This window comes from Mustela putorius, unplaced genomic scaffold, assembly GCF_011764305.1.
Source record: "Mustela putorius furo isolate JIRA1106 unplaced genomic scaffold, ASM1176430v1.1 tig00001059_pilon_pilon_pilon, whole genome shotgun sequence".
In the NCBI taxonomy this organism is placed as follows: domain Eukaryota; kingdom Metazoa; phylum Chordata; class Mammalia; order Carnivora; family Mustelidae; genus Mustela; species Mustela putorius.
In genome coordinates this window covers 4332580-4345128 of record NW_025421553.1, presented here as the reverse complement: position 1 = coordinate 4345128, position 12549 = coordinate 4332580, and the positions used below count along the sequence as shown (strand labels likewise).

At 36.8% G+C, this 12549-nt stretch overlaps 1 protein-coding gene across 4 annotated transcripts in view; it reads left to right on the top strand.

Moving 5' to 3' along the window:
- CAMK4 (calcium/calmodulin dependent protein kinase IV) overlaps positions 1-11173 on the top strand; it is a 232289-nt gene extending 221116 nt beyond the window's left edge. For 3 of the 4 annotated variants that reach the window (XM_045087140.1, XM_045087142.1, XM_045087143.1), the window contains one exon: positions 1187-11173. In XM_045087140.1, the coding sequence (XP_044943075.1) occupies positions 1187-1618 (432 nt within the window). In that variant the 3' untranslated portion in view covers positions 1619-11173. The remainder of the gene's footprint in view (positions 1-1186) is intronic. The other variant, XM_045087141.1, reaches the window with a different exon arrangement.
- The last annotated feature ends 1376 nt before the right edge of the window (positions 11174-12549 follow it).

Sequence of the window (12549 nt, the reverse complement as noted above, 5' to 3'; positions counted from 1 at the left end):
ATTGTTAATAAAGGGAAATGCGTTGCAGGTTGAGAATTACTCATCAAATATATAATCACTGCTTCTCATTTAATTAAGACTGTACTGCTTCAACAGCATTGCTCAGGAAACTGATACTCATTTTAAAAGTTGCCTTCTTTCTAAATAAGTGGAAAATGGGAAACTTTTTAAAAAACTGTATCTTGTAATATACAGAAATTCCCATACTTGATAAAATTAAAATACAATTGACCTTTGAACAATGCTGGGGTCAGGGGCACCAATTATTCAACACAGTTGATCTATGTATGACTTTTGACTCCCCAAACACCTAATCACTAATAGCCTACTGTTGACTGGAAGCCGTTACCAATAGCAGTCAACACATATTTTGGATATTATATATATTATGTGCTGTATTCTTACAATAACACCTAATTTTTTCTTAATGTTTTGGGTATTTCTAGGCTGCACACTTTGTAAGTTTTTTCAAATTGTTACAGATCTCCAAAAAATTTTTCAGTGTGTCTGTTGAAAAAATCTGCACATAAGTAGACCCTTGTAGTTCAGACCCATGATGTTCAAAGGACATCTGTAATTCACATGATGTAGATATATAAGATATATCTAAAATATAATTCTTATGATATATCCAAAATATATCTTTGTATAGTATATATATGGAATATATATTAGATGGGTTTCTCTTAATAATGGTGTTTAGGACTTACTATATCTGCAGAGGATTTCAGAGAACAGATGAGGGTCAAAAATAATATTCTATTTAGCCATCACTTATAGGCTGATAAAGACTAAATAAACCTTAAAAGTTGTGCGATCAAACTGCTTTGAAATACCTTGGATTAAATAACCTTGACATAACCCAGGACTTCTCAAACAAACTTGACTGTGGAATTCTTTTGTTGTGTAATACTAGTGTTCCATGAAAACACTTTGGGAAACGAAGTCCAAAATATCTGAAAACAAATGTAAGCTTTCATTTGTCCAGATGATTAAATACAGTAGGCCTGAAATTAAAAAGATTTTGCTGTTCATTCTTCAGAGCAGTTTCCATTCAACCATCTTGGAATATATTTTGAAAATATACAACAGATAAAACAAACTCCCTAAATGCAAAGGTGAGATGGAGCTCTGATTCAAGATTTTAAGTGGAAGTAACACCTGACACTTTTCTGTTTCCCATCAGGCAGCAGTGAAGGCCGTAGTGGCCTCTTCCCGGCTGGGGAGCGCCAGCAGCAGCCACAGCGGCATCCAAGAGAGCCAGAAGGCTAGCCAAGCATCATCTCTGACCCAGGATGGCAGTGAAGATGTTAAAGCTATTTTGGAAGGAGAGGAAGTTCAAGGAGGTGGGGCCCAAGTGGCAGCTGAGGGGGCAGAGGCTGAGCTGATGAAGGTACAGGCCATAGGGGAAGTAAAAGATGCTGAGAGAAATGCTACCAACATGGTGCCCAAGGCACTAGAGGATAGGATAGAGGTGGCTGACCTGGAAATAGAGGAGGGCTTAGCAGAGGAGAAGCTGAAGGCCACGGAGGAAGCAGCAGCCCCCAAGGAGGGGCAAGAAAACCCAGCTCTGGGATTTGGAGCTCAGCAAAATGATGTGATCCTGCCAGAGTACTGATCTGGTTTCTTCTCAATCTAGAAGTCAAATTCTGGCATCTTATGCATTTTGTCCTTCAGCAAGGAAGGTGTGGAAGCATGATATGCACTATAGTGATTCTGTTTTTTGAGGTGCAAAAAAAAAATACATATCTATCAGTTGGTAATCCTAAATTCATGCATGTGACTGCTTTATGAAAAAATAGTGTCTTCGATGGTATGCAACGGATACCTAATGTCGAGGAGTTAAATTTGAAATCACAAGTAAACACAACATAACATTTAAAAACATACATGTTCAGGGACCAGTAGCACACATTGAAGTAACTACTAAATTGTTATTGCTTTGAAAACCTAGTCATCATGCATCCTTTGGATTTCTTCATAAAGCAGTAATTCCTTTCGACTCTCGCTTCACTAATATTAGGTAGTGCTCTAAGATGTGTTCCCATTGCATTCACGATATCATACTTTTCAATGTGCTCAAACTGTCCAATGTGTTCAAACTGTTTACAAGGAGATGGTTACAGGCTACAGTTTCATGATACGTACAAAAAAAAAAAATCCCCACTTACAATGGTAAGAAATTGAAGCATACTTAAGGGTCATGAAACAGAATGCAATTAGAGCTTATGTAGAGAATGCTTTCTTATTTTGTCCTTACTTATACATACTATATTATGAATAACCCAAAACGTCCTATCACAAATCACTGCCATTTTACAATCCTGGAGAAGGTATTTTACAAACTCCTGCTGAGGAATGTATTCCTTCCTTCCCCTGCTAATGGCAGTTTCTTTCTCATGGAGAACAATTAAGGTGGGCTATGGAAATTGAGGGAAGAAGAGGGGCTAAGACCTGAACTTACACTCACAAAAGTTGACTGCTTGTCATTTTTATAAAATTGGATTTACTCATGAGTTTGTACAACTTTAAAGACAGTGACAGTTTTATGGATAAACTCTACAATTATCACGTTTCAAATATTCAGAAAAATCTACCCCACAGGCTGGTGTCCTATGTCTGAATAGAGTGAGAATAATATTCCATTATAAGATCATTCATTATAAACTTAACTAGATTAAGGAAACTTTTGTTTGTGAAATTCCTTTTTTCCTTCAGTTGATAGTTACCTTATGAACTATTGCTTATGAACTAAAGATATTTCTGAAAATCTGTTTTCTCTTTTATTCATACTTGGAATAGAATTGCCCAAATTTTACCATGTAATTTTTAGTTTCCATGCCAAGAAATTTAGGACAGTGCAGCATTTTATTTACCTCAAAAAAATGAAAAGAAAGCACTGATTTCAAAGCAGACTCATGAGAAACTGTAATTATTAGACCTAATAATAGAATTATTAGACCTAATAATTCACCATGATTTTTTTCAAAGTATTTTTCTTTGATTTTCATATGAACACTTTCCCCCCATAGAAATCACACTTAAATTCCAAGGACCTCTATTTCTAGCTTGAGTTGAAGTGAACATTTTTATCGATTTATGCATCACAATTTTAAGTTTCCTCAGTTTTAAAAAAGAAATATTCTCAAAGACCAAAATAATGGACAGTAAAAATGACTGTCACAGAAAAATCCTTATCAAAAAAAGATCTTAAATTATTTTGGCTCTTCCTCAAAACTGTGAAATTGGAAAACGAAATTAAATCTCCGGTTCCTGGGGGCTACTGGACCTTGGGAGACATTCTGCTTTCCAAGTGCAAAACTTCCTTCTTGAAAGAAGAAAAGGTAGGATTTCTCATCATCCCTCTTTTAGGGGCCTGGCAGTTGACCAACGTGGACAAAGGAAAAAAGCCCTTAAGGGAACATCATCTGGGTTCAGAAGAACATTTTTTGTTTTGATTTATTTTTATTAGCTAGTGGAGAGCACTTATCCTCTTCCCCATTTCTCTCCTTCCCTCTTTATCCTCGGAATTTCCATGTTAGTAATTGTAAAGGGCTCACTATTTTTAATCTTTAAGAATGCCTTTTTCACTAAGCATTAACATTTCCATGTAAGAAGGGCATTGCCTGGTATACTTTTCCTAATGAGACTTAACAGGCATGCAGGGTAAGTGTCCCATATATTGGCAAAGGAAAGAAGAGAGGGAAATGGATCTTCTTAGAAGTGGTAATTAGTTGGAAGATCAGTACATACTGCCCCTCCTGGCCCACTGTTCCAAGGGAAGGCAGTTGTCCTGTCATTCCATCGCTCAGGCCTTACTGTGCCTCTGGGCCCCGTGTAGCAGGAGCCATGAAGAAAGACAATCTTAAATTCTTTTCCCATTAAAAAAAGTCTAACTGGAATCCCCCTGGTGTTTTTCAAACTTTAAGAGCTCATTTGTCCCACAAATGCATAAATAAGGTAGAAATTAGAATAATACGATTGTAGAAGTTATCATCTAGAACAAGTACTGTTATTCCAATGGATAATCAATATGAAAACTCAATGAGATATTTTGAATTTTGAATTTTTATACTAAGTTTTCAAAATCAGGAGTACATGTTATACTTTTAGTACATCAAGTGCTCAATAGCCACATGTGACTAGTGGCTAATGTATTAGAACAAAACTGTTCTATAGTAATTCTTAAGCAAGATGACACATGGATTGCCAATGCTTGGATTTGAGCTGCCTCAGTTTCACACAGATGAGCTGGTAGGAGGCCAAAAAGAAAATGGTTCAGAAGTGTCATAGACTGAAATAAGTGAAAACTCTTGGCCACATCTGCTTAATCGTGTGCTTCAAAGGGATGTTTCCCAACACGACTTTTAGAAAACAGTACTTTCCTGGGCATTGCAAAATTGTCTGTTGGCTACAATCCTTCGAATCCTCCTTTGGGCCCTGGAATCTTGACCACCGGCTAGAGTCTCCTGAGTAGTCAATAGTATTTTACATAGTATGAATAGTATTCATACATAGTATGAAAATTTGCTGTGAGCAAACCATGGGCCCCCATTCAGGAGGGAAGGCACAAAAAATGTTAATAGGATTTTGTAGGGCTGGACTAAGCTGGGCATCATTTTCTAACAGGCAATCTTTCTTTCTACAAATCTACTGAAACATACTAAATTTGCATGATAAAGATTATATGATGAGGAGGAGGATGATATCCCAGTAACCCCCAAAATGGGAATGATCACCGGCTGGCACTTTTTAGATTTCCTTAGAACGATTTAATCAACACTGCCATTATACATGGATTCAAAAGACTTAGAATTTTCTTACATACTGCTATTTTAGAATAATCCTCAAGGTTCTATAGCCATTTTTAGTGGCAAACTTAAAAAAGAAAGGGATAGCTTGCCTTTTACTGTGACCTCAATTACATAGTATTTTAAACACATTTTGTAATTTAGAATGTCTAGCAATCCTTATTTCCAGTTTTACATGCAAGGTAACTGCTGGTGGGTTGCCTACAGACCGAAGATTTAAAGAGAGCCATTTTGTTTCATAATTCAATTTTTATTCCACAGAAGCATCTGGTTGCATTTCAAATTGGAAAACAGAAGTAAATGCCAGAAAAGGCAAAGAATAAAATTAGTAAATCATTTATTCGGTTTTAGGATTGTTCTTGCAAAGTAAATGAAAAAAGAAAAAAGGAAAAAAAGTCAACGAAGTGAATCAGCACTCGGTTTTTCTGGATGAAGGTTGATGCCACATAAAACTGAAATAAATATAATGAGCAGAGTCATTTACATAACTACAATGCCATTATGTAATTTACTTGTCATTGCAGAGTATTCGGTCTGGTTATGTAGGTCTACTTCAGACGGTGCAAAGTTTCCAGACATTTGCCTACATAATAGGATTTGTAATATCCTTGCAATTACTGTCTATTAGGTCATATTCCAATTTCCTTAATGTTCATCATGGATATGTTCCTGATTAGGGTCATTTTTATCATCTGAGCATTTACTGGTTAAATACTGCTTAATGGCTAGAATCTCTGTATGTCATCGGTGTTTTTTAGAAACATTTATGTGCATGCAAACACAATGGCATTATAATATTCATAACCATATGATAAGCAGAAATGTACCCAATAACTTTCTATACATTTTTTTTAAAGTCCTTTTCTTCCCCTGGCACAACTCAGGGTGAGTTTCTGGCTCCTTGACAAATAAGGGAAAAAAAGACCACTGGAGAGATACCAGCTACCCACCATGGTTACCAAGTTCAGCATTTTCTCTTTATACATTCTGATCTACTAAGGGCCAGTTTTTGTCGTTATTACTCCTTTCAGATATCACCTGAGGTCAGATAATACAATCTCAGCTCACAAAGCCCAACCATTTATATACTTATCTTGGAGAGCAATAACAAACTTGACTAATTTATGTTGGCTTGTTTAAAATTCCGATTTTCATAAATGCTTGTGATATACTCTAGAGGATTTGATTGCATGATTTTAACATCCTTCAAGACTCAGCCTTTTCCCTATCACCTGGCCCAGAGGTCCACCTAGAGCAAGATGGAAGCCTTGAATGAGAGCGGACCATCTGACACCTTTGCAGGAATCAGACATTACTCAGAAGACTCCAGGTGTCCGACCTGGTGGAGCTTAAATGAGCCAAAAATGGAAAGAAAGCTCTTCCCATGCCATGACTGAAAGTGATGCTATTTGAATATTGGTATATTGCCATTATTCAGTAATGAAAAAATGGGACTCCACCAGTCAGCTACCCTTTCCCATATCTTGGTTTGCTACCACTTGTCCCAAATCAATGTTTTGTTCCCTCCTTCTGGCTGTCAGGCTGCCCTCTCAGCTTGTGATATCTTCTAAAACCTGGAAGGAAGATCCCAGACTTGCTGGAGAAATGCAGGGCCCTTGGTGGCTCAGAATTTAGTCTGAAACTCTGAACAGCAACGCTAAGGCTACACAATCATGCTTGTTCTTAATAGTTATTTTCAGCACATTTTGAAGATTGACCTGGAAAATCCATGGATATGGAATGTTTACATCTGTGTAATCTTTGCTATGACCCACTGTTAAAAATGACAGCTATTTAATCTTCAGTCATTTAAAAATAGTATTTCTTTTCCATTTAGGAGGTTATTTGGGGGCACTCAAATACAATAGGCTTCACATTAGAATTTTTGAAAGCTGTTTTTTCCCTAAGTGTTCTCACTTTGACAACAATTTGTGGATAAAAATCTACTAGGTTGGTCCTTTCTTTGTCCTTTCCTTGAACCATGTATAGTAGTTCATCTGGTTTGTAAAAGATAAAAATATGACTATAAATTGAATACTGTCATAACTGCCTCCTGTTAACCTGACCTGTTTTATTGCCTATCATGTAGCAACTCATAGTAACATAGAGTACAAATAGCATATTCTTACTTTTTATAATCGAGGTTATTACTTGAGTTATAAGTTCTCAAGGTGTTTCTATTCATACACCCTTCGTCTCAGTATTATTCCATATTTCTCAGTCGTCCTAAAGCCAAAAAAATTATCTAACATGTCTATTTATTAATTAGGTAGGCCCACACAACATAATAGTAGTATTGTATTCCGTATCTGATAGATACTGCTCTATTTCCCTTGAAATTTTAAAATTTCTTGTGAGTTCACTGAGTGGGAACAGCAGACGGGTTTAAGTAATTCCTTATGCCAAGTGAACTAAGCGTATCAAGGAGAAGGTATTATTAGTATACACATGAGTTAGAAGCTACTGTTTATACTTTCTTATTTGAATATCAATCATTCTTTTATCTATGTTTTTTATGAAATACGCATAAAACTTATATGTACATTTTTAAAAAAGCAATTTCCACATCATTACCCAAGGAAATAACTTTAAATCTCCAAAGAACGATTTTTAGGAATGAGGCAAACTATGGTTCACAGACCAAATCCACCAGAGGCCTGTTTTTATAAATAAAGTTTTTATTAGAACACGACAGTGCTCATTTATTTATATATTGTCTGTTGCTTTCACACCACTAGGACAGAGCTGAGAAATTTTAAGAGACACTGAATCGGATTGTCCAGCAAAGCCTAAAATGTTTCTCTCTCTACCAGAAAACAAAACAAAACAAAACATTAAACAACAACAAAAAAAAACAAACCTGATGACCCTGGTCTTTCAAAGCACTAGATGCTTTTTTGCTGACATCTAGGCATATTGATTCCCATGGTTTCCTCTACTAAGCTTAAGGTTCTTATTCCCAGAGGAAGCAGGAGAGCTTTGTTTCTGTTGCAGATGGCCTCACAACAATAATTGTGCTGTATGTACAACATAACAATGAAATATCCCTACAGAACTAAAAATTCCAAATTGCATCATTCCTGAAAAAAGAAATTTAGAGTATGAAATGACCTGGTTAAGAAAGAGGAGAATTAAAAAGATTTCTAGCATTTTGAGCATGTTTTAGAAATTCGATCACTATATTTAAAATCATGAAAATGATTTCTTATACTGATATTTGCTCACATTTAAGTCAATCTTCAGCTGTTACTTCAGTAAATGAAGAAATAAGAGTGCCCTTTGGTTCTGAATCCTTCAGAATGTTCTTAAGTAATTTTATATCTGCTGGATTTTCATTTAATCATTTTTAGGAAATAATATGCTTTATTATTATGTAGCTTTCTATGACCATGGCAGGGGGAGGCAGACAGCCAATTCTTTTATGTAAGGAAGCTACTTTCCAATCTCAGTGATCTGGGAGATACTTCATTTCTTTGAAAAGAGAGGGCCTTGAATAAATACTCGCTTTTACTTTTCTCACATATTCAGAAATCCAAGGAGGGTGCGGTACTTAGTCTATTTGTGTCACAGAGAAATGATTCATTCCACAATATCTGCCTTAAGGGAAGCAGATAGCCCAGATATTGAGAAATGTAGGCATCCATGACCTTTGTTGACTTTGAACATCTGTAGCCAAAAGGTTACAAATGAGGTCTTGCCTAGAAAACCTATTATCAGCTTATTATCAGGAACATCTAAGATAATGTCATGACTGACTAAACAATATGCTGTTTTCTTTAAACTGTTGCAATAATTAATAAGATGTATCACCAGGATACACTATAGAACTCAGGATAAAAAAAGAGATGAATTTTCTGCTCCCTCCTCACAGTTCCTGTATGTAAGGAGACTTCCGTGGAATGGGAAAGGGAAGAGATAAAAAGATTAGTAGGAGTCCATGGTCCCACCTGCCTATTTTTATAAATGATCAGTCAGACCTTAAAGGCAGTTGTTCAGACTTAAATTTACATTTCTACATTTCTCTCAATAATTGGGTCACTGCTTCCCTTAGAAATGAATAAAGTCAATAGCTAAGTTTCTTCTCAGAACCAGACACTAAACAGTAGTACTAGGTTAGGGGATATTAGGCCTACCTCACAAGCACATTTTAAGGAAATTCTGTGCCAATTTTTAAGCTTTCCAGTATGTCCCAGGCACCCATTGTCTCAGTAAATTTTCACTGATAAACACTTATATATGATGAAGTAGTTTAGAGATGAGCCCAGTGCTCCCCTCTAGGAATGAGCTTTGTAGTTGGAAGAGAAAAAATACAGGTGTACATACATAACCTGTGCTAAATCTAAGCAGGCAGTAAGTCCTCTAGGGATGCAAAGGAGAAACTCCCTTCTGCCTGTAATGATGCTCCAGGAAAGCTTCATGGGAACACAGGCTGGATGTGAAGGATGGGGAGAAGCTTTGCAGAGAGGGAAGAAGGCAGCAGGTTTGGCTGAGAGATCTACAGAGTGGAGAAATGCCAGGCCCATTGGTGAAGGAACAGCACCTATGTGAAAGACTAAACTCTACAGGGAAATGTTACTAAGTCTGCAGGAAAGTCTTGGATCTTGTGCAAAGTTTAAATTAGACCTCCTTTCTTAGTCTGGGTAGATAAGTGTGCGGCATTTCCTCAGAGCATCTAGCCCTCTGTGATCTCCTATATAGAGATTGGTTAATTTGGTGCATTCCTAAGTAGAATAAAAAAATCAGCCAACACATCAAAGACATTTTTCAAGTCACCTGTTGAAGCAAATCCTGTCACTAAAAACAATAGCATACAATGAGTGATTTCTGAGTAAGCTTTGCAAAACCCCAATATCTGAAGAACTCCCTGGGACTCTAGAACATCACCTAACCACCTGCTGAAGTTTTGCCAGTAGAAGCCCACGTCACGGTTCCTTCTGTCATAGTTATTTTCACCTTTAAGTTATCAGACCTGAAAGGACAATCCCCATTGGGATAGAATCACACTTGAAAGTTTAGACTTCAAGATGACTTGTAATAAAAAGTTAAGTCTCTGGCAACAAAATGTGTAATTTTCACAACTGCTTTCCCCAAACATCAAGCTGGTCCTCTCAAGGCCTCTCTCTTACCTCCCCTCCCTTTTGTCTCTTGATATACCCTTCTATAAATCCCTTTTTACATCACTCACTACAGGCAGTATTTGACTTCCATCTTCAAGAAATTTATTTTTTAAAAATATTTACCGAGTCAGATTACACCTTATATATCCTTTTAGTAGTCTTGCCACGTTGCTTGGCTCAGATATTGTCTATGATTAGTGAATGGCTGCATCAGTCCTCAAGGCCAATGAAACAAGGTTGGGACAAAGAAGGGACAAAGGTTGACTATGATTCCAGGGATGGAAAAGAAGCAAAGACAGATACTGTCTTAAGAGATATGAAGAGAAGCTAAGAGCTACTGTGAATGCATAGAAAACCCAAGTTAGCGGGTATTGAGAAAGGAATACTTCTTACCGGGGTTTTTCAGGCTTGTGAAATGATCTGGTATGTCTTTTCTCCTCTGACCTAGAAGAAAAATTTATACTTGTGCGTTGTTGAAAGTTTCCTGGACTAACAGGACATAAGCTCAGAGCAGCACCGAGGATTTGATTGACAAGTACTGTTATATACAGGGGAACCTCCATGTGCAGTAGTTTGGACTGCCAGTCATTAGCTAGAAATAAGTGCATGTAGGATTGGGGGACAAAGATAAAGTATAAATATTTCAGTTTACTCAGCCAAGGTCACAGGCCACCTTCCCAATGTCTGACTGAAAAGTACTGAAAAAGGAGCTGTGAACATTTCATTTCTAAAATCTGTCAAAATGGTGCTATTGACTCCTTCATACAGAGATCTATTACAATATTTTTTAGATAAACATGTAAGCTGACCTAGGCCATAATGTAAATACAGAAAATGCTTGTAGAGAATTCATCAAAATCATGCCTGTTTGCTTTTGATCAGCTTCCCTATTCTTCAGTGCAGTGACTGACGGTGAGTCCCTGCTCCCCACAGATGGGACACAGAGTCCTTGGCGCTCTCAGCGGCCCAAAGCCTGGGGCAGATGACATGAGAGCCGTAGACAACTGCTTCTTCTTGGACTCAGGTTGGATAACCTGATTAAATGACTAAACATGCTCATTTTTTTGGTGTTTCCTAGGAACATGAAAGAAGATGTGGCATGTGGCAGGGCCAATGTTACTTTGTGTTAAGTTCACCCAGCTATGTCAGAGCATGCCAAAAGAAGCATATCCCTCCCTACTGCGAACTCTGTAAAGCAATTTGCATGTATGGTATGATAATAAATCATGTAAGAGCCCACCAAAAGCTTGCATTCTGTCATTTGAAGCATTACTGAAATTTGAGAGTGACATGATGGACATTTTCCGTACCTGTGAAATAGAGAGTTGAATTATTTTCCCATTCTCTGAGATAAAATTACACTTTGAATTTCACAGCATCTTTAAACACTATACGGTGATGTCATGAAAATCATAAAATTATTATAATTAAAAGGGGACTTTATTCATTATTTAATCCAACAAGCTCATTTTTATTAAAGAGAAGTGAGATCCAGGGAGGTAATGACTTATTGGAGGTCACAGTTAGTGGCGAGAAGAAAACAGATCTGGGTTGCGCATCTCCTAGCCTAGTGCTCTCACTGCTGGAAAATCAGTTCACTGGATAAAAGTTAAATGCAGCATTTCATAGAAAAACAGATTTCCCATTATAAAAATTTGAAATTATAGAAAAGTACAAAGTCACCATAACACCTTCCAAAGGCAAGCATTGTTGTTTTTCCTTTAGCATTAGTTTACTTTTTTCTTACAGACTTATAATCATATGGTAAATTTTTTGTACCAACATATCCCTATAGCACAACCATCTATATAATAATGTTCACAAAAATTTATTATAGTTGCATAATGATTCAGTCTCAATTCTTTTTCTTTTCTCAGTAATAGTATATAAAGCCTTTTCTGTGTTGTGGAAAATCTATCCTAAGGAAATAATCCTGATGTGGAGTTGCTAGATCAAATGGTATTTAATGGTCACTTCATGATGCTTGCAAACCCACAGGACCTGAGAATGAGAGGCAAAAAAGTGCACGTTCACTCTGAAGAAGCTGATTGCACGAGTTGTAAAAAGAACTGCAAGTCTTGAGCGTGGCCCTTCAATCAATCGTTTGTATGAAACATCTGAGGGGAAAGGGCTTCCTCTCTGAACTATGGCTTGCTATTACCATTAGGTCCAAAATCCTTGCTTTCTTGAGAAGATACACTTATTCTAAACAGTGATTTCTCAACTGAGGGAAATGCTAGAGGAAAAAAAAAAAAAAAAAAAAAAAAAAAAAAAGGAAAGAAAGAAAAACCCTCTTCCATCTGCAAGTCCATTTTCAATTATATAAACATATTTTTATTTCAACCTTGTTTTTGTACAATCTCTGGACCACTTTAATAAAAAAAAAAAAACAGCTGCTTTTTTATGCAAGGAATGTCACAAAAGCAAAATATAAGTTGGAAAAGAACACTATCCAAATAAGGAATAAAAAGCCTTATTTAGTACTTTCACACTACACTTCCAACATTTTTACCAGCAGAACAGTACAGCCCCTTAATTACCTGCACAGCTGATAACACAGCTCGCATGGCTCTACCCTCCACCTCCTGGGACACATTGGCAGTTCCTGTTTTCTGGCTATT